The following is a 24,380-nucleotide window of genomic DNA, read 5'->3' on the forward strand; positions in this document are numbered from 1 at the left end:
GACTGACAATTTCGTCTTTTTTAGATTTAAATTTCATTAACTTTCTTGCCAGTTCTTTTGAAGCATCTAGGCAAAGTGGACGGGAGGGACGAAGATAAACAAATATAACTTGCATAAGTGGCCGAAAGTGTTCTTTATGAATAAAGAAAATAAAGAACTTGTGAAATATTACTTACTTAGTCTTGTTAAAATCACTACGAAACTCAATCATTGCACAAGTGTTGTAAAAAACAAGAATGTACCCACGCAACTACTCAATGAAACCTTGTAGCTTCGAAAATGGCATACGCTCAATTACATTATATAGACCTAAAGACAAACGATCCTATTTATATACATATACATCAGAAATGATGTAAGTAGATACCTACTTAATTTTTAATTTAAGTTGTCTATTTATCTATTGAGAAAGGCCTTCCTTACGAGTCAGGAGAAGTCGCTTTATATTCATAAGATAAGGTGATCGTCCTGTGAAGCTGTAAAGCAGTATTAGAATACTTTGAAAAAAACAAGAATGACGGATACAGTAAAATAAAACATAAAATATTTAATCTAATGCTTCTCATCTTTAACATCGATTCTTTGGAAATACTGCTAATCATGGTTTTAACAAATTACCTAATGGTTTGTTTCGCTCTAATCTGAAAAAGGATCGTTTGTTGCTTGTGGATAGTGAGAAAGTATCAAAAAATACGAAATTATATAATACAATTTATAAAAAATAAAATTCGTATTTTTTGGTATTTCATTTCAAAACCTTGCCACCTTACCTTGCCATAACCATGCCACGGTACCCCTTGGTGATAAGCAAGGGGGTGGACAGATATAAAGTATGCTGAAGACATTACGTGATATATGGATAATGCTCTTTACTGGATCGTACTCTATATTCGGTGTTTATGATATTTACAATGATGATTTTTTAAAAAGATATACAGAATATTGACAAATGAAATCATAAATTGAATCCCTCCTTCCCCCGGTAAGAAGTACGTTGATGCCAAAGGCAATCTATGTATAGGTACCTACTTGGATTAACTTTGATAATGACTATTTTTTATACAATTGAAATTACAAACAAGCGGACGGCACAATTGTTGGTAAGTGTAACTGGCGCCTATGTGAATATCTCTCGCATTATCATATAACGCCCTCATGGGCGTTACCATTCTGGTCTTCTAAAATGTCTGTAATTTCACTGCCCTTAGACCAAAATACAGCTTACAAAGCAAGCTGCATCGTAGCTAAAATAGATGAGCTATTTTAGCAGCTTGCTTTGTAGGTACCTGAAGTACTGAGGTTCCCACGCAGAATACTTTTTCCAATATCAACCTCAGTATGTAATATTATTTTTGCACCTATATTCAAGTTACAAATGATTGTATCTTATGTTTTATTATCCTATTATACCGTCACTCATTATATTCATGAAAGTTTTAATATCAACAAGAATATAAAAAAATACGACAAAGATAGGAGTGGCATTTTCTCCGGAATAAACCCTCAATATCATTTAAAAATAAAAAATCTGCGTGTTTATTTTTTTCGATTATTTTTTTAAACTGTAAATGTATGTTTGTGTGTTAAATATTTAATTTTAAAAATTTTATTTGTAATCAAAAACATACAAATAAAGTATTGAATATGAATGTTTTTTTTTTAGAAAAGGGTTAGGTATTACCTAATTTCAAGCACTTTAGGAGTTGTCCTAAAGTCTTTGAAATTCGGTAAAAAGTAATGATTCATGCAGTGAAAGTCGTGGGTAAGAATAAGTTATAAATATCTGAACCTATTGACCAAATTTCATATTTATAGCGTCAGCGGTTGCGATTGGCCGCCGATGGTGAATCAATCGGCTGGCAGTCATCCTGTGTTAATTTTATACTTAGATATGTACCTACTTCATTTTAAAAACTTTCATATCAAAGACTTTATTAGAGAGATAATAAAGATATATACATACCTTATACGGTCTATGACATGAAAGTAAGAGGTAAACAATTGTCAGCAATGTGAAATAGGTCCTATTGTTAGGTTACCGTTTCAGATCGTGTCTTCACGATTTCTGGTGATAACATTAAGATATTCGACTCTGTCCTCTCTATCATCTTCTGCGATTACTGTAGGCACAGGCGGGTCCGGTCCACAATGCCATTATTATTCATTTTAAAAAATGTACATTGATATGTGTACCTACTCATTGAGCAAATAATTGCTTAGCACTTAACCACGGAATAATTGCAAAATGCAATGCTTGAAAAAGCAGATATAAAGATTCATATAAAAACTATTTTATAACATGTCATGCGAGCATAGATCATATCTTAAAATAAGAAGAATGGTCTCAAGGATGTCAACTGTACGATTATTGTCATACAAATAAGAGATTTCGACTACGAAAATCGGTCGGTGATAGAAAACCGAATTCAGCTCATGTCGATAAGATTTTTTATATTTTTTTATTTCTTCTTACGACGCTAAATGTTGTATAATTGACAACCCTGAATGGTCTCTGTACGCTCACTCGCCCTGACAATAGAGGGTCAAAACCCACGCCCCAAAATTTGCAAGAACACAGTATCATCTTAAATCATGAGGTGTTAAGTTTTTTAAATACAAATAAAAACATTTTGTCAGTCATAAATATTCAATTTGTCATATTAGCATGAGTTATTACATTTGAACTCGTATTTAGTGAAACCCACGTACCGACCTAATAGGTATAAGTACCGGTTATATCGCTAAGTGCTCCCAAAACTGTACAGCGTCCTTACATAGAGTAGAATATTTGTATCAATTAATAAACCCACTTTTTTAGATTTAATAAGGATTTGCCATTGTGTGTAAAAAAATCGATTATTTTCTTACAACCCTAATTTTTGACTCCCTTAAAATTGCAGATTTATTTTAAAAAACCACTTGATCATATTGACTATATAATCACATTAATATTCGTGTTTAGAAAAAAATCGATTAATAGTTTATTTAGAATAATAAAAAACATCAGACAAATCTTAAAGACCGGAATTGAAGAAAAATAATAGTCTATGTAATATATAATCGATTATTTATTAATATTAGATAATACATCCCTAAACTAACAATTTCAATTGTAATGAGATCTATCTATATTAAAATAGCCCATGCGAAATTTAATCTGACACATGAATTGAGATGGATAATCAGAGGAAGACGGAGAATTAGCAATATAGATACAAATCTTGTCACACCGAATTCACCGAACGGATTAAATTTCTAACATCTATTTGGATGGATGACAATAAAATGGTACATTCGCCTGCGCTAACGGTATACTCTGGCGGGCCACCAATGTAAATGATAGGATATGGACGAAGTCAAGAAATTCACCAGGAATTAACCGCAATAGCTTCCAAACTAGCCGCGTGGAGGTCAACTGACATGCTACAATATTAATAGAGTCAATAGTTCCCATTATATTACTAACATTTATTATGAATAAAAATGTGCATAACAACAAGAATCTATTTCTGACTACCTGCGATTACTTACTGATATTATATGTATCAAGTTGTAAGTGGTTTTTTTATATACAAATAATAAAACTGGAGCCATTTGGCCCAAGACACCAGGCACCGTTCCAAAAAGTTTATGAAGTCCAAAAGTTGGTAAGTAGTTGATAAGATCTGAACTGTACAGGACTTGCATCACACGGTACCGTTTCACTGCAACGTAGTCCATAGACAGATATACCTCGTATCTTACTGAATGAATCAACTACCAATTTTTAAACAGACAGACTTCCTATCATTTATAAAATATATGGCGTGAAGACAGCGGATGGACATATTTGACTAAAAAAACAAACAATGCCGAGGGTTATAAATAGTAAGTATACCATGTCGCACACCTAATACATAGTGAATATTTTATTTTTATTAAAATTTAAATATTTTTCAAAATATGTCATACTTATGTATATATACAAAATATATAATATAATACACAATATATACCTACATTCGCCAAAGTCATAATAATTATAAAAATAGGTATTTACATTACATCTTCTTATTTGCTACTTTATCACTTCTCATCTGTGACGGTTGATATCACGTAATCTGATATTCGAATAATTATAATAAAAATACAATTATTAATCCAAAAGTTAGTAATCACTCTGGTAGCTACCTGACAAATACATCCGGATAATTTCACACACAATCGTTAAACGGAATTGCTTATTGCAATTTCTAGGAACAACTAATGATATTCACATTACGCGTCCGTGTAACAGCGTCCAATGGCGTCGCGACGTCGCCCCAGGTGAACTGGCAGTGGCGCCGGCGCCGCATTCTTTCGTAAACACTCCGCCTAGCACAGCGTTATTTAGAAAACATTAATTATACAACACATACTTTACGGTAATAGCCGAATCGTAAACGTGCGATACATTGACAATAGCGATACGCATGTGACGTAGACGGCGTCGCGACGTCGCCTCAGGTGGCGCTTGGCGCCGGCCGCGCCACATTCATTTGTAAACATCCTTCCACTATTATTTTGGGCTAACTCTAACGTGACCAGGCAGTGCCGTTTTAAATGGGACTGTCCCTTTTTATAATTATGAGACCCGGTGTCTCCGAACAAAACCCTGGGTCAAGAAACTGTCCAGTATTCGGAAACGGTAGTCAAGCCTGTCGGATTTGATTTTATTATTTAAGATGAATATAAAAAAAACGCGCCAATAGTTTTATTTTTATTTAAAATCTTTACCACCTATTTAAATAAAGATAGTATAAATATAACTACACAAAATATTTTAATAAAGCTTATTTGTCCCTCCGATATAAATATAACTAAAAATATTGTTTCACTATATAATATATTTGAATTCGTAACTTTTATAATAACTCTTTCTGAATGAATAACTTTAAAAAACGATTATTTCTATTGACAATCTGTTAATTGACCTATATAAACTTATGTCCCGTTTTGCGTCAAAGAATAAATGGTCACGTTAGCAAACTCCCAACTTTACGCTCTCTGTAGATTTCGTAACAATTTTGGAATATGTCTGCTAGTGATTTTTGGCTGATTTAGGTTAGTTATTTATTCTATCACTGACCTTGCTAAACATGTTAGAAATTATGAGACTTCAGCAGTGTTTCTTTATTCGCAGGCATAAACTCATATCTTTGCAGCCTTAAGCACAAGATAACTAATCTTACAACTAACTGAACCGATCATAATGATTATAAACAATTATTATTATTATTTATTACTTTTTTATTTACTTATTTATCAATGGAGTGTATTGATGTAGATAGAGGAATAATTTTTAATAAAAAATAGTATAATACCTGCTTGCCTCGGAGGTCTAGCGGTTTAGCACACCGCCTTACTTCCAATGGTCGCATGTTTGATTCCTCGCACAGTCCAAACATTTGTAATCATGAGTGTGATTGTTTATATCGATATAATATATACTATGTACTTTACGTATGTATTTACGAAAAAGTATTATATTATGTATTATATCACTCCAGTATCAGTTGTCTAGTACCCATATTCGCAAATTCTGTTTAGCTCGGGACTAGATGGCGCTGTATGAATTGTTCCGAGATATTAGTATAGTATATATATGTTGTGTAATAGTGTTTCAGGTATTTTACAGGTTCTATGTATTTTGCAATAAGAAATAAGCTAAGAATAAATTTTTTAAACAACTTTTGAGAAGAATGTTTTATATAAATTCTATGTATATATGAAGCTATTGCATTCACTCGCCAGCTCCTAAACAAAATACCGCCCCTCTGTTCCCCGCACGACGGTATGGAAAGATCTATGAAAATTACAAGCCTATTATATTTAGGAATTAGTTGAGAAAAAAACCACATTATAAAAAATAATTTATATTTCACTTAAAGCTATGATACAAATTATAACATCATCGATCCAAATATTGGAACTGCATTGTTTTTCTTTAATCTATATCGGAATCTGTTTAACAAACCACTGGCCGCCACCGCGCCTGCAACCCGACCGGACACAAAAGTGTTATTGAGTTGAGTCCTATCAGTGAACGTCCGACCAACACGTTTTGGCAATTCGATTGATCTACAATTCTTTATTTTTATTCTAATACACTTATTACTATTGTATCTTGTTTCCTCGAACACAGTGTCTCTGTGGATGCTGTTATTATGTACACTAACAGGAATCAGTCTCAATTTGGGCCGCCTCATCGGTGGCCTGAATAACATCGTGTAGTGATCTTCATCTGATGTTTTCTCTGCATCGGTCTCGCCATTCGTGGTAACTTCTGAAATATTTAATTATTGGTATAGAAATAAAAATAATATTTATTCATATAAACTTAATAGAAGCACTTTTGAATAGTCACATTTTTTTTATTCTACCACTCATTCGGACTTACACTTGTGTGTTGCTCTTTTAAACAAATGTTATATAAGGGTTATTCATTTGTTGTCTTTACAACATGTAATATAGGCTATGCGCGTTAAAATTGTCAAAGAAGTGTCTACTATGTATTCAGACATACAACAATTATTTATATATAATAAATATGATCTCTATCTGTACATGGTATTATGTGAAAATCTATTAGGTGACTTTATCGATGTTGCAGAATCAAAAATAATGCTTGTTACATACATACATATTACATTTATGCTATGCAATAATATGTAGAACATACCTGTAATCGGAAACAAAGTACGCCGTGGCATTATTGAATCACCTAACATCTCGTACAAAGTGTAATCAGTCATAACATAATCTTCGAGGTAAGTGGTCGGTTCAGATCTAAGTAGGCAGGTGGAAGCGTCCTGGAACAAAGGAAAGTTGTAATGAAAATATATATGTACCGAACCGCTGGGCCAACGTCGCAATATTATCCTAAATTAAATAGTCAGGGGCATTCCCAACAGCAGTGCTAACGCTACTTTTTTGGCGGGGCACCAGTGGAGGATAATAAGATGAGGTCAGATCAGTTAGCCCATCACGATGGTTTCCAGGGAGAACCACGTGGAGACATTGCTAGCAATAGGGTTTTTTTATGGATGATAATGGAATAGTGCACCCGCCTGCGCTAACAGTTTACGTTGGCGGGGCACCAGTGGAGGATGATAAGATGAGCATGAGGTCAGGTCAGTTAGCCCATTGTGATAAATCCACCAAGATTTATCAAGATGGTTTCCAGGGGGAACCGTGTGGAGGTCAACCTGACATGGTACATTGCTAGCAATAAGAACATCAGTCCACATTACTAACAATCCTCTTTCCCCTCTAGCAATAGGGTTAACTGTCGACGTTACTAACAATCCCTTTTATCCCAACCTGAACTAATTACTACTGGCGATAGGTATTGCAAATTTATTCTGGGAATAAAATAATAATAATAAACCTGGATAATACACACATCAGGGAGGAATTGAATTGACAGTAATGTGGACAGAAGATCCCATTACTAGCAATGTACTGTGTCAGGGTTACCCCCCACGCGGTTCTATCTGGAAGCCATCGTGAAAAATTGTTAGTAAATTTGTCACGAAGGTCTAACTGGTCTGACCTCATGTTCATCTTATTATCCTTCACTGGTGCTGCGACAGTCTAAATTGTAAACGCAGGCGAGTGCACGATTCCTTTATCATATATATATATATCGCAACCGTACTATATATATACGCTGTCGAATATATATATTACGGTTGCGATATTATGTCATGCATGTCATTAGTTTTTGTCACATAAAAATATTTACAAGTATCGACAAATCAATAAATACTTACTAGTATACTTTCCCTAAGATCAGCCTGCGAGTGATTCCTCCTAGGCGCATGAATACAGTCATCTATATGCTCCAAATGATCACCGAGGCATTCTATAAGCGCCCGCCGGCCTAAGGCCATCACGCATTTGATCATAGGCGCAGTCAATCGCTCTTTGGTTCCTTGTGATAAATAGTCAAACAGAATACCTTTACCTGTAAAAGAACATAATTATAACTTTTTAATTATATACTGGTTTTTATACCTATAATATACATTTTTGTAACAAAACACATTAATTCACAAAATAGAACTTGTAACTTGTTGAAACAAAACAGTACTTATAGAAATACCTAAATACATTTATCTAACACCCACACCAATATAATCATAAAAAATATTCATTTTGTTTGGATTGTGCGAATTGAATCCGCGATCCCGTATGCTAAACTGCTTTACCACCGAGCACATTTTAATTCGACTGTCAAACAGCACTCAATATGAGTGATTTGTAATTATTTTATATGTTCATCCTCCCACTTTCGTATCATACTTTTCATCACTAAGGCTGACAATATACAGTCGGTTAGTCGTTAGGCCTCCGTAACTCAAAAGAGGACGAGTCGTAACAACCTAATGAGATAACCGGAAACCATCGAAACATTTGTCGCATTTGGATTACCTGTTGACTGACCAACTTATATGTACATATATCAGCAATCTAACACAAACATTAAGGTTAAATACAAATTGTTACAATAATATGTACCTATTGCTATAAATGATGGCCATGTTCGAGTAATTTTAGTTAATATTGCGACCATTTTCTCCGCAAGCGAACCATTACCTAGTATATTTGATACCATTACTGGAAAGAGCCGTTGGAACTGAAAAGAAATAAAAAAATGTTAGAGAAGATATAAGTCAATGTAGTAATGATATATCATTATACGTAAATAATATATATAGCTTAATTTAAACTTATTTGTTTATAAATGAAGAAGATTTATAATATACTAGCTACCACCACCGGCTTCGCACGGGTGTACGAGTATGTAATATTCAAATAAATCACGCTATCTACTACTAAATACTACATTAAAAGATCTAAGCGACTAGACAATGAAATTAATGTTCATTTTCTAATAGTAATTTTCATCATAAGTGCATAATATGTAAAGGGAGGGGACGCCCTAAGAAAAGATGGATGGATTGTGTGAAACATGATATGAATAAAAGAAGAGTATGTTCACATATGACGACCGATAAAGAGCAGTGGAAGAGAATGACATACTGCGCCGACCCCAAATATTGGGATAAAGGCAAGGCAATAATGAATAGTAATTTTCATTGGCAGCGATAAACTACTCTTATTCTTAAACTGCTTTAATACAACCACAATTTAAAGCAAAGTAGCAGGATCTACCACAGTATTTAGGATTAATTTTGTTTCACTTAAGTATTTTTTGTTGTTGGTCAGATCTGTTTGAACAAACGACCTTTATCGTCTTTTTATTTTGGTGGCGACTTCCTTTTGGCCTATGTTTTATTTTTGTAAGTGTTTTTCTAAGTTTTTTTTTACATTTTTACCGTTGTGGTCTAAGACAGATTATAAAACAGTAAACAACGACTATATCAAGACTAGACTTACCTGTTGTTGAATATTCGTATCTAAACTACAGGGATTTGAACAGAGAGCGTCGACCATATCTAAAACGTTTGACTGCAAGGGTTTCTTGGCTGGCACATGTAACGCGTTCAGATTGTCGTCATTCAACACCAGCACGGCCAAGTTGAAAAGGTTGGGGAATATTGGTCCTATGCGAGTGTTTGTCGTCAGATCTTCAACTGCCAACTCTTTTGGCTTATTTTTAAGGTTCAATATTGCTGAAATTATATAAGTTACTACTGTTATAGGATGACAATAATTAAGCGACAAAAATAAATAAAACAGTAATACAATGCCAGCTATTTTTATATTAATTAATTAATATAAAACACAACTAGATAGCATATTTTTAATTTAAAAGAAAAATCTTAAGTTTCCTTTATGAGAATAGACTGAAAAAATACTGACTGACTACATAATAACATATTCTGTGAAAATTACATCATAGTTCCTTCAGTTAATTTTATGTGAATATCAGCACACTAACAAAAATACAGTTACTTTTCGCCTTGTTACAATTATATAATTTTATTATACAACAACACGAAACAAATTATTATTATTATTTTATTCTACAAAAACCTGAATAGTGTGAATTCTTACCTCTGGCAACTTTTGTGTAATAATTCTGCAAGTTAACACTTATATTATTGCTATTATTCAAACTTTTATCATCTGTTATCCACTCAACAGATACTGTGGGTAATGTTGCGTATACATAACTCTGTGTGGTTAAACCACACTCTGTGACATTGAATAAACTATCCTGAAAAAAAACCATACAATATTATTATAAATGCTCTTACTGCCTTACCTTGTTACCCAATGTTTGTCAACCTCTGTACAATACAAATTTCTGTATGAAATTTTTTAAATGTGGAATCTGTCTAGATGTTAAGACTCTGGCAATATATACTTACTATTCTATTAATATTTTTTTTTAATTATTTACTACTGATTGTTTCTCAAGTATCTAAGCATAAGGAATAAAAAATAATAATATATAAACTATTATATATAAATTAGCTTAGAGGGAGTGTTCCCTTTAATCAACTAGGAGACAAAGTTAAAGTGAGCACAATAAATCTAATCAGGTTGTAGTGTTACAGGTCCTGGCAATAGCCCAAAATCCCCAAGAAAAAAAAAAAATAGTAATTTTAAATGAAGCCCTGCTCTCTCTGGGTTTCATTTAAAATTTATCAACTTTTAATTGCTATATTTTTATTAAACCTAGTCTCAGTGATCTTATTTAGCACACCGCCTTCCAATGGTCACAAATTCGATTCCTCACACAGTACAAACACTTATAGATAAAAGGTAAAACAGCAGTAGCTGTTTTCTAGGTATATTTCGTGTATGAATCATACCGATATCAGCGGCGACAAGTGAAGCACTATCTAAAATAGCTATACCTGAGGTGTAAAATTTTAAACTTACAACTTGGCTACATAATTTTTCGTCTCCGAATGTTGCATATTGTGATGCACATGTACCAACAACTGGGCTTGTGTCAGATAACATTAAAGCTGCATTCACATCCCAGCAGTCAACACGGGACTTCTTCATCATTTCACTATGCAAAGCAATTGTCTGCAAATAAAAAACATCTAATAAAATAACTGCCTATACTAAATTAACATTAGGCATCACATAAAGGAAATGTGTATAAATGCATATGAATGTAATAATAATATGTAAATCTATTTTAAAAATAACTAAAGACTTTATTCGTTCATGATCATCATTGGCTTGAGTTTTTCCCATTGTTTGGGGTCAGCACAGTATGTCATCTTTGTTCATAAATAAACTCAAACTACTTAACCTATTTTAAAAATGCTTTTGAATATGGTAAACTACATAATAAAGGACTAAAGGGATTGTATTTATTTAATAAGAAAAATGAAATCTACTAAAATTTGATACTACTTTGCAAAATTTATATTTGATAGGCAGGTTTAATATAGTTTTAAATAAAAAATCTATTGTACTAATAATTTATGGAAACAATATATGAATAATATTTTTTTCTGACCCTTTGAATTACAAAATGCTTAAAAGACATCATGCATGGGATTTTATTCAGTAATGAGAAAAAAAACAGTAATGTAAAATGAGACAGTTTCCTCACTGGAGATAGAGTTCTCTCCCGTCGACTGATTACCACAACAAATCTTCTAAAGCCTTGGTGAGCCGATCAAGATATGAAAAAAATAAACTATAACTTACACTAATAGTTTGGCGTAATTTGTAGCTAACATCTTCAGCAAGATTCGTAGCCGCTTCTGCACTAAGTTCAGCACCCACTTGTTCTGCCATACATAGTATAGATTCGGCTCCAACCCCTGCAAATCGGCCTTGTGATGGTCCTCCATCCTAAGTACATACAAACAGAAAAAAATATATAATCATTTAGTATATAGTTTGTAATTTTATACATTTCTTTAGGGATGTGATGACAATAAGTAACCTTTGGAAGGTAGGTAGGTAGGTAAAGCACATTTTTTTTAAATGTTCTTAATAAATTGTAGAGGCTTGTGAATTGGTCAATGAATACTTGTTGCAAGTAAATGGTTGGATTTATCTATATGATGGTAGTAACCTTTGGTACGTAGGTATAGCACTAATTTTTTTTTAAATGTTCATAATCAATTGTAGAAACTTGTGAATTGGTCAGCGAATACTTGTTGCAAGTATATGGATAGATTTCTATTACCTTGTCATTTAGCGGCGGTGTGTCACATTGGCTCGAACCTCCTGACTCTGAAGCGACAGATTTATTTCTATCACGGTCGCGGCTACTATTCGACTTCTTGTTATGATTTTTATTACTCGACGAATTAGACATCACGGGAATAATGCTACTACAATAGCATTTCAAAATACTATTACGGTACAAATATATATTTTATGAATTCAATTGTTATCTAAACAATGAGTAGATATATTGTAAAGCACACCAGTTTTGTTTAGCACCCACATAAATATATTGATATATTTACTATTATTTTGCTAGTATAATCATAAAACAAAGAAGATAAAAAATTAGAAATAAAATACGAAAACACAACCAAGCAAAGCGAACATAGGTATACCTTGGACACTGACAGACCAGTAGTAGTAATAGACTGACAATTTACTGACATTGACTGACAGCGACAGTATACGTGATGACATTTCGGACTGATAGTGAATGTTGCTACTAATTCAATGTTTTCTGCCTAAATTTGAAAGAAAGCTTAAACAATTTCGATAAAATATTGTGATATTTAATGTCTTCCAGAATAATATGCAAATAATATTCTAAGTAAAATTGGCATCATATCATTAAACAATTTTTTTTGCCAAGTCTGATTAGATATTACGACTTTATCATAAGATAAGTTATTAATAATAATACAAATAGTAATTTTTGGTTCAATGAGGAAATGGGGTTATAATTTATACGCAGTAATAAATCTAAGTAGTTATTCATAAATTATTTATTTATATAATATATGGGATAAGGAAGAAGCAGATGATGATGATAATAACATATGAATAACTGATTTTATTTTAGAAAATGACGTCAATACTTTTATCAATTGTCGAATACAAATACTTTTACACGAGTTCTATTTAATTCTGAATTAAGTTTATCTTTTCTTTACCCCATTCTGCTATAAGGAAATAATAAAAAACACTTATTTCTTACTATACAAATTTATTTCTTTTTAAGTAATAATTAAACATAATAATATGTATGGTTGCCATAAAAATATCAAACAAACGGTACACGCTAATTATTATGTATTAAAAATATTTGCATAAAATAAAGACAACTCTGTTTTCTTAAGTTTGAGGCACATTATTACTATATTATTATGTCATTAATGCTAAGTAAAATATTTTACTTAAAATCGTGGACAAGATAATATGTTTTTTAAATATAACAGAATGTTGCAAGTGTCAAGATGTCACATGCTATATATATATATATATATTCGATTGTTGTTTGTGTTATACAAGTACATTATCAAATTGCGTCAGCAGTGTCAAAAGGAATGACACTAGTCAGATAGCAACAATTGGGCAATCATGGTTTTTCTTTCTCGACTATGTTAATATAATTTGTAACATAGATACGGCACGGGCCGTGCCAAGTACGTGCCCTCGGGCACAAAGCGATTTCGCTTCTTACTTGAAGAGAAATATACACGGCCATGTCAATGCCTACATACTATATGTAGGTTCCATGTCTTATAGTGCCACATGTTTCCAATATTACATACTATCATTGAATATATAATATGCATATGACCTTGACATCTTTTTATACAAAACATATGTACCCTATTTTCGGCGTTAGAAAGCTTTATTAACTAGCTCTAGCTTAGCGTCCATTACACAATCACTCATCAACTTATTTAAACCAACCAATATAAACAGTATTTTATATTCCATACACAGTATTCCGAATTCGACAATTCAGGTAAAAAATATATTTATGAGGAAAATAATCGCCATTTTATTTAGACAATAATAAGCATAAAACCTGGCAACCCTGTTCAAACTTCACAAACTGTCAGCAAATGCTGGTAAAACCTATCGTCTAATGGACGCCTTACATGTACGTATAAATATATAAATGTATATAAAATCACTTTCTAAAGTCAAACGGGTACTAATATTAAATAGATTATACATTGTGCATGTTATTTGTTAACTTCATTAAAGGCAATATAGTAATTATATCACCTACAAACATTTGTCCATGAATTCTGAAGAAAACAAATTACATGCATTATAGATAGGGTTGCTATCTATAAAATTAAAAAACCAGGATATAAATCTAATAACCCCAGATTTTTAATATGAAATCATTTTACACCAAACCTTACTCATACTTTACATATATTTAAAAATATATGGACCAGATTCTGTAAATTGAACATCTGGGCCCCCCTGAAGAGTACTAAACGCGCTCCCCAGACGTAAAAATATTACGTAATAAGTAAATAGATGGCAACCCTAACTAGAAACTTGCAGATATTCAGAAAACTTACTTATCTCCAATTCTCCACAAACAGCAACACTATCACTATACATTTACGTTGAGCATTTTTAACCATCCCAAGGCCTCTTCACATTCAAACTTAACATAAAACTGATGTTCTCACATCCACAAGTAAAGGTAAAATATTAAATTACAGCACACCACTGGCATTGACTCGAATAAAATAATTTGATATATAACAATTTTCAATATCTTTAGCCGTAGCATTATAAACAAATATATAGCGTAGAGATTTCGATTCTACCTTTACTCCCTGTAATTGATCAAAAATAAATACGACTTAGAAATAAAGATAAAAAACAATATATTTCTGTCTTATATTTTATACTTGATTCGACAGATAAGTATCGATTTCATCCAATATGTGTGCAGATACGTAATTAAAGAATGACAGAACAGTTTATACAACAAGAAAGAATGTAGAATGATAGATTTGTTAAATTTCCCTAAATTTACATAGAGTGCTGAGGGCCCACCAAGACAAATGGCATATTCCAATTTCAAACATGTATGCATATATGTACCACATACATTAGAAAGAACGAGACAGCACATCCTTTATCTCTTTATCTGTAACATGATCGATACATTGCTTCTGCTGTCTAGTTATAAAAAAATAGAGCAATTTTACTTAGCAAAGTTACCTTAAACGTATTTGGAAATGTATACTATTGCTATTTGCCATAGGAACTGCTGCTTTATTGTGTAACACGCTTGCTAACAATTCTCATTCGTAACAGATTTAGATAGATAGGTTTACAATTTTGCAACAACCATTCGAGAGTTGCAATTACAAGTTTAATCGTTCGAAATTGCAACTGTCAATGGTGGAATACATAATCGTAAAACTGTACATTCAATCTGTTTTAAATGAGAATTGTTAGCAGCTACGTTACATAATTGAGCGCATGATGTTGTTGTAGATTTTTATTAAAATTACGAATTTTAAATGATATACATTCTTGTGAAGTTGAGAGCAATCTCGCAGTTCGTGTACCGGAAGTGTAAAGCGATACCCAAACCCGGATAAAGAAAAAAGTTTGTCGTGAGGTCAGTCGGAGTCGCTGCCGGACTCGGAGAGGCAGAGATCATTGTTGAGCACGTCGCTGGGCAGCGCTGTCGCCGGGGCGCTGACGTTACCTGCGTTACATATTATAGCATTTAGTAATAACTTGTTATTTAAAAAACTTTATAAATATACAATCAACTTAAGTAATTAGTATAGGGCAGACTATAATATATGTTTGATAAAGGATTTACTCCATCTTAAGATATAAATGCTTTATCTGGACTTCTAATTTAGTAACCGTTAATTGTTAAAATTATAATAAATATACACATTTTTTTAAAATTGGATGTAGACAATCACAGTAGCATCTCACAAAATACACATGTAGCACCCATACATTTCCACTGCTGGGAAGTTATGCCCCCATCAATACTAATACTAAAAGGGTAATCTGTGGATCTACAGAACCTATTCTGAAAATTGTGTTAGATTTCGATAGCCCATTTATCGAGCGACGTTATAGGGTATAAGGTACACCACGATACAAAAAACAACGGAGCTGCAATGAAAGGTGTTGCAAAAACTGGGAAATTGTACAGCAGACGAAGTTGCGCAAGTCAGCTAGTATCTTATACTTTCATAACCAATTCTCCTTTCAAATCGAAACAGAGCGTGTAAAGCAAACTGCTAGGAGAATTATGTAAGGCAAAGGTGCTAAAACATAGATCACTGTATAAAATCTCCCTTTAGTCTAATATAAAAACCCATATAAATTATCCTTTGTGCCGGATTATAGTTATGATTTACCATTTGTCTGTGCGTGGTACGCTCCGGAGTTATCATCGCTATCGCTACCACTGTCGGAGTCACTGTCGCTATTACTCGACGAACTCGACGAACTATCTTCCTGCTGCACCTGTAATGCGAGAGGAAAAAAGGTAACAAATTGATGGTTACTATAACATTCATTCTGTATGTGCATTACTGCACATTTTTTTTATATTACTGTAATATAATTATGTGTTGCATCAGCAACATCTTTGTTGTCATTCAGTACAGGCCTTCTCCATACCACGCCCAACCCCAAGGTTGGTGAAGCCTTTTTTTTATATTTTATTATCATATATATATGTTAGTCTGTAAGGTATATATAATATGGGCCAAAATTGTTATTTAAATAATATTAAGTTTCCTGAATCAAATAAATAAATATAGTTCCAATTCAAATAAATATAACTTTTTTAATGGAATTATATAATTATATATTTTTTTTAATCCCACTAATAGAGATCACCACAGAGAGAAGAATTAGGAGAAGATATTACGCTTTCGGTAGCGGTGGTCAGGTTACTATACTCAATATTTGTGGTCTCACACATAATAAAGGTAGCGTAATTAAAAAAATATATACATCCATTAGCAGCAACCGACTGAAAGTAAAAAAAATATAAAACACACCGGTGCAGGTACATGTTCTGGCTGATGTCTCGACTCAGCAGGCGGCTGCGGCGGTCTCTCATACACAGGCCGATCTGGCCGATCAGGTCGATCAGGTCGATCAGGTCGATCTGGTCGATCTGGACGATCTGGTCGATCGGGTCGATCAGGTCGATCTGGCCGCTCGACTCGCTCGGGAGCCCGCGCGTACCCATTGTGCGCCGGCGCAGGGCTCTCGTCCAGTCCGATCATCGGTAGTGACGCCAGAGTACTGTTTCCACCACTCGACCACCTGATGTCATTATTTATGTTAATAACCTTACATGATTATGAAAGCTTTCTATACTGCACTATAATAAACTAACGTGTAGTCCGCTTCTTTCAATTATCCCCTTCAAAGTAAAAGATATTTCGAAAAAAAGTCATAAGAATGTAATAGATAAAATATGTATAAATACTATTTCAATTTTCATAGACAAAATAATGGTTCAGGATTTATAAAATTATTTTATATTTTCTTTCTATTTCGTTTGTATCCATTTAATGAACATTAATGTTATCATTATCATCATCATCAGGCCACTGCACATTTATTTTAGGTCAGACGCTTGTTAAATGTCTGGCACCAGCGGAGTATGATAGGATGAGCATGAAGTAAGGCCTGTTTAACCCAAATTGATCAGGAATTAAAAGCGACAGTTTCCAGGCAGACTGCAATGAACAACCGCAACCTTAAAAGTATTTATCATGTGTTCTCTCGAAATGTTTAATACTCACGGAGCTTGCGGAGGAGATGTTTTCACTCTGGGTGGTGACCTAACCATGTTCTGAGGAGGTTTCTGCATCTGATTGCCATTGAAACGAGATTGATTGTTGGCTTGCGTGGCACCTGCAGGGCCTGTCATTAAACAAATTCAATTAATTATTTCTGTGACAACTATTCCAATACATATATAATACAATTATACATCTTTACTATAGGTAGACCATATCTATGAGTTTGAACAAAGTATTGTTCTGGTAATATCGTCAAGTATAATTCGAAAGCGTGTAAGAGAAGCCAAGTGTAATGTGAGAGAATATTTATTTTATTTATGACTATCAGTACCCGCGACCACGTCCACGTGGTATAATCACGTCGTATACTTTATTTTACTAAAATAAAATAATGTTTCTAAAATAAAAGTAGCCTAAGTTACTACTTATTACATTAGCTACCTGCCTAAAAAAAGTCCCGTAAAAATCGGCCCACCCATTTCAGAGATTAGCCGGAACAAACAGACCGACAGACAGACAAACAAAAATTTTAAAAAGTGGTTTTTTGGTGTATGTAATGTATTTATATTCATATGCATGCAGTAAAAAACGGTTATTTCAATATTACAAACAGACACTCCAATTTTATTTATTGTATAGATTAGCTCCCACAACATTAAAAATGTTTGTTTACTGTAAAAAAAAAAGTGGAACAATGTGCAAAAAAAAATTAATTTAATGTAATGTAATAAATGTAATGCAATTACATATTGTGAATAAAAGTATTCAATCAAGGCAGACATTGCACAAAGTCATACATGGGTACCTCTGTCTCTGTCTAACCCACTTCTCGCACCATAAAATAGATAGAGCCAATCTGCGTTGGGGTAACCCTAACGGACTAAGTAAAAATTAATTTATTAAAATAGATATAGCCAACCTGCATTAGGGTTAGGATTGGCTCGTCGGTTCGTGGCAACGCGCGTCCGCGACGTGGAGCGCTGCGTCGTATTCGTGAAATCCGCAGTGACGGGTGTCAACGGCCGCGGCTTCAGTGATGACTCCTGTCTGTGAAGTTAGCATAACATTTATGATCATCATGATTTCAGACTCCAAAGTATAAGTAATCGTTAAGTATAATATGCGGGATTCACGTCGATAGAGAACATATCCTAAAAATATTAAATTAAATATTAACATATCTGATTATAGCCATATTTTAAGACGAAATATTTTAGATGTTCTATAGCGATTCCATGGGGATCTACTGGTCCAGCATATACTTCCTATTTTGATTCCTACAGTGACTTCCAGTAATATGCAATACGTATGCCTGATATTGGCACTTTACATTGCGATATATAATATAAGGTAACTTTTTAATATAATTAAATGATAATAAAAATTAATCCAAGTACAACACCTAAAATATTTTTATATATGTATTTAATTCAGTCAGAATAACTTTATTTAATACTAGCTGTTCCCGCGACTTCGTCCGCGTAGAATTTAACTTTATTTTTCTATAATAAAAGTAGCCTAAGTTACTGCTTATTACATCAGGTACCTACTAAAAGAAGTCCCGTCAAAATCGGTCCAGCCATTTCAAAGTTTAGCCAGAACAAACAGACCGATAGACAGACAGACAAAAATTATAAAAAATGTTAATTTGGTATATGTACCGTATATATATTAATATGCATGTAGTAAAAAACGGTTATTTCGATATTACAAACAGACACTGCAATTTTATTTATATGTATAGATGTATAGATTAATTACACTAGACAATTCACATAGCGCCATGTAGTCCCAGGCTAAGCAGAGCAGAGCTTGTGTTATGTAGGTGTAGGTACTAAACAATTGATGGAAATACGTATATTAATATTTTTGTAAATATATAATATACATAATAAATACACAGACCATTACTAACAAAAAATATTAATGAAGACATATCTTTGTACCATGCCAGTATTTAAACCCACAACCATTATAAGTAAGGTGGTATGCTAAACTGCAAATTCAGAGAGTCCAAATTAATGACGCTACTTTGAATATTTTATATTTAATATATATAAGTACTTACAGTGTCTAACTATATGAATTAATTACTGTGAACAAACAGGAAATCATTGGTAATAATAACATAGCAGTAACTATGACTCACCTTGTCTTTTTCACTTGTATATTACTAGACAGCTTCTCCAGGGTCATTTCTCCTGTAACCCTGTCTATAATAAGGACACATTCCTTTGTATAAGGCCTTTGACTTCCTTTGAATACAGTCTGGGGAACACCGGCACCATCTGAAAGCACATATTGTAATATTTTTATATGTATCTGAACCATGATTTAAGAAAATATTAATCAAAAGCTAGAGTATGTAACCCCTTTATGAATATATAGTGAGTAACTCCTTGTATGAATTGTCCTATGTGTGTATAAATGGATTAGATTCCGTTTATTATATGTTTTCATTAACAAGATATGCTCCATCATTTTTATTAGTCTGCTAAATGTCAGAAACCAGGAATGGTAAAACAAAAACACATAAAAAAATAAAGAATCAAAAATACTAATTTATATATTATAGCATATATGGATTTAGAAGTGGTTTTAATGTAATACCAATTATAGGTCTACTTTTGATAATGCTTAATTGCTGATAATAATGGTTAAATAATTTGATTCATTTTACTGTTAACCAGGTCGAGTTGAATGGAATTGCAGTCGTAATGAATATGCATGTGATTAAAAGAGCTTACCTAAATGTGGTACTGTTACCGTCACTTGATTATTAGTGCCGACATCAACGGTTGCCATTTTGTTCACATCAACTGATGCGGGTTTGAAATCGTCTGAAACAGATTACAGTCTAAATTTAATGCAATCAATTATCAAGTATATGTAATTTTTCCATATAACATATTTAACTGTACTGCGAATGGCTGCTCACGTAATGCTGGCGAGCGCAGCAGTGGCCACACAACGAAAACAAATCCTTGGAATGGAGAGGTCACTCCGTGAAGCCTGTGAAGGCACCAGGAGACTTCTGCGCTTTTGGGAGGAGCTTGGCTGGCTACTTTAGTACTCTGGGTCTACACGCACAACAGCCCAAATGAGAGGCTAATTGCGGAGACTGGAGTCCAATTTACATTTACATTTACAACTGTACTGTGACAGAGTTTTACAAAGGACTAACAAATTTTGTGGAGTCATCAATAATGTACTTATAGTAGCCACCGCAGCCTGTGTCGCCCAACACAAGTAGTGTCACATTTTTCGAACATTTTATGAGTCAATTTCAATTTAAGCATGGCATTGACATTACACTTTCTGCAAATTATGCTAATTAATTATGGGGACAAATTTTAATTCACCAATAAAGTGAGAGCTTGTAAATTGTCTTATGTTTTAGTGATCGAAATTATTTTGCAGTAGTATAGATGCAAATCAATTGATAACATAATAAGGAGACTTATCATGCATACTGAAAGTTGTATAATACAAGTTATGCTACTTTAGTCTGGATGTCTCTCTGTACTCTATGAAATAATGTATGGTAGATAATCCAGACATCTGACTTAGACAGAGCACTCTTTCAAGATGAAATTAACCTACACAACTTTTATACAATTTACTCACATTTGATTGTGTGATACTGTGAAGCTTTATTATTAGTGAAACTTGCTCCCAAATTCAGCTCTCTGACATTATAGTTCAGGCTATAATTGTCTGCCATCTTGGATAATTATGCCATAAGTGAATGTCTCTTTCCTGGAATGTAAAAATATTAAACTTAATATTATAATCAATTAATATCCATTTCTCAATGCTGTTCATTTAGGTAATGAGTTTCTAAAAGGAGTACTACTAATATTTGTATTTAATTGAGTAAATATTATTTCAATCACTAAATAAGCACTGTCTAGCCTCTTACAAAACATTTATACAAGTCAACAAGTCCTTACAAGTAATTTTGAAGCATTTCAATCATCCACATTTTTTAATATCACTGAAAAAAACTCCACATGATATATCATGTGAATAATGAAAGTTTTTGTACATTGGAATGCACAAACATAGTGTTTGCATATAAAGTATGGAGTATAAATTAATTAGGTACAAGATTAAACAATTTTCAAGCAGCAGAGCATAACAGTAATGAGGAAAAATAATATGTATACTATTAAGAAATGGGATTGTAAATCATTCTCTACACAAACTGCAATTATATAAGAATAAGACTAAACTGAAGTAACACTTATAACTTTTTATATAGCAAAGCAATTATCATTATTTATCTGACTCCTGCAAACCATGTATTTTCTATACATACCTTAGAAGTCAGGGACTTCAGATATAATTTGTACAAATTATGTAAATAAATAAATAAATATTATTATAATCAAGATATTTGTTAATTAAACACCTTAAATTGGAGGATAGGAGATTGTTAATAATGGAAATTACTGGCCAAATTGCTAGTAATGTAATCAACCTCCATGGGGTACCTCCTGTTAATTCCTATCCATCACAGTTAATTCCTAGTGAACTTGTCATAATGGGCTGTCTGACTTTATGCTTATGCTATTATACAATCCTGCGTCATATACAATTATGAATAATTCCTTATTCATTTGCTTGGGTTACATTAGACTTATATGTCTTATACACACCCCCAAGACTATAAAGTGTTATCACCTTTCTTTTTAAAGAGCAAAGACTATTTTACTCTTCTAGAACACTGTTAATAACATGAGTATTTATATGTTATTAAATATTTTATGTTATTATTTATTTAAAAACCATAGTTATAAATATACATTTATGCATTGGCAATAGGCACTTCCATGATAAAAAAACATCTTTTATATTTTTTGTAATATTAAATCTATACTAGGATGTCTTTGGTTATGTAAGGCATCATTGAAATATGTAAGAACGATTAATATTACAGTCCATAACTGTGTAACCACCTACTGAAAAAAATATTTGATTAATACCAGTTCATTGGCCTGCTATAAATAAAAAATATATTTAAGTAGGCATATAGGTTAATAAGTAGTATCGGTGTTCAATTAATTTAGGAGATTTGTATTTTAATTCTAAATAATTTATTTCAATATTTATGCAACGTACATACATTCACTACCTCTTAATATTGTCGTGATTCGTGATACAGCTGACGAGTGACTTAAATGTTTGCATATTATATATAATTCACATGATACAACTTAAAGAAATATTCTGAATGATAAAATACCATAAGAATATGCAATTATAAAAGTAATCAGTAAGGAATATGGGAGAAAAGGAAGTATAAACAGATAAAATATGGCAAATTGTTCCGTGGATACCTTACCGTTGCTATGGCTCCCGAGGTTATGTACAATTTATCCTTTGCAAACAATTGACATCGTTGGAACAACTCTCACTTATGCTCCAACAATAGGGATTTCATCGAAAAAGATTGTAATATTATAACAAAATATTCAAATATAGATACAGATCGACCATTTTTTACGACCTAGTTCCCATGACGTTTGACGTACTTAGTATCAGGGTTACCAAGTTAAACGAGTAACTAACTTAATTTTTTTCTCTCGTGCAGTGTTTGTCAAACCTTGTACTTATAATATATTTAAGAAAGTCTTACTCGTAGATAAAGAAATTTCTAGGCAATGCATTCAATATTACTTGTATCAATTTTAATACGATTAAAATTAAAATTTATTGATGCGATTAAAATTGATACAAAAAAATAATGTTGCATGAATTCTTCACTACTTTAAACAATTATGACCATTAGGAACTTCAGATTTCTAATGGTCATAATTGTTAAAAGTCCACCTGGCTGGCGATTTTGTACAAGGAAACTTAAGTGTAAGACAATCAGCTTGATGCTCCGACAACTATTACTACGATAGTCGATTAATATAGACAAGGTTTTAGGTAAATTAGCATTTAGATAACAAGCTGATAACTTCAATAAGTGTAATGCTTACTTTATGTAATGTAATATCTTGCAGGTATATATATATATGTACCTAATATTTTCTTACCAATGTATATTTGACTACAAATAAGTGTACGATAAGAAATGAATCAAATTATTAGTACTAAAAATATTTCTTCACATTACAATTTGTTCACATTTTATTGAAAATATGTGGTTTGTTTGCAAATTTTTTTAGTATAACAGTCTTGTCATAAAACTGTATTAGGCTACTATGCAAAGAAGACAAAACGTTCGTACGTTCTTATTCACTTGGGGTCGGCGCAATATTTTTTTCTCTTCCATACATCCCTGTTCGTAGTCATATCGTTCTTCTTTCTTCCCATATCATTTTACACCATGTCCATTCATATCTTTTTCGGTCATACGTTTTTTTCTTTTTATCCATTCACATTCATATATAAAACTTTCTTTAAAATATTCTCCTCATTCCTACGCATTAATAGACGATTACTTTTCAACTTATCAAGTTCTTGTAAATTTTTCCATTAAATCTGAGAAGAACATGTGAGTCACACGTCGTCGTCACGCGTCGCCGTAAACTACCGCTGTGGTTAATTTGTATGTGCGTTAATTTCATATGAGAAGCCATTTTATTTAATTATTAAATGAAATAAAAATTATTTTATTACTTGTATGATTCAAAATAAACATAAAGAATT

General features: G+C 32.6%; 2 protein-coding genes across 2 annotated transcripts; both read right to left on the reverse strand.

Annotated features, from left to right (window-relative positions):
• Positions 1–5,878: 5,878 nt before the first annotated feature.
• LOC131844712 (uncharacterized) lies at positions 5,879–12,512 on the reverse strand. Its single transcript, XM_059193658.1, has 9 exons — positions 12,155–12,512; positions 11,668–11,814; positions 10,879–11,031; positions 10,045–10,207; positions 9,424–9,659; positions 8,542–8,659; positions 7,794–7,987; positions 6,701–6,830; positions 5,879–6,304 (listed from the first exon to the last, which is right to left on the reverse strand). Exons 1-9 carry the CDS (start codon positions 12,284–12,286, stop codon positions 5,922–5,924), a joined length of 1,656 nt encoding a protein of 551 aa, XP_059049641.1. The 5' UTR covers positions 12,287–12,512; the 3' UTR covers positions 5,879–5,921.
• A 2,522-nt stretch (positions 12,513–15,034) lies between these two features.
• On the reverse strand, positions 15,035–23,258 carry LOC131844677 (ell-associated factor Eaf). The gene is made up of 9 exons (XM_059193618.1): positions 23,065–23,258; positions 21,345–21,476; positions 20,465–20,557; positions 19,867–20,005; positions 18,637–18,764; positions 17,718–17,838; positions 16,962–17,232; positions 16,311–16,419; positions 15,035–15,634 (listed from the first exon to the last, which is right to left on the reverse strand). Exons 2-9 carry the CDS (start codon positions 21,439–21,441, stop codon positions 15,546–15,548), a joined length of 1,047 nt encoding a protein of 348 aa, XP_059049601.1. The 5' UTR covers positions 21,442–21,476; positions 23,065–23,258; the 3' UTR covers positions 15,035–15,545.
• Between the last annotated feature and the right edge of the window lie 1,122 nt (positions 23,259–24,380).

The sequence above is a fragment of the Achroia grisella genome, unplaced genomic scaffold, assembly GCF_030625045.1.
Source record: "Achroia grisella isolate CSIRO2021 unplaced genomic scaffold, CSIRO_AGI_Agris_v1 utg4116, whole genome shotgun sequence".
NCBI classification, from domain to species: Eukaryota; Metazoa; Arthropoda; class Insecta; order Lepidoptera; family Pyralidae; genus Achroia; species Achroia grisella.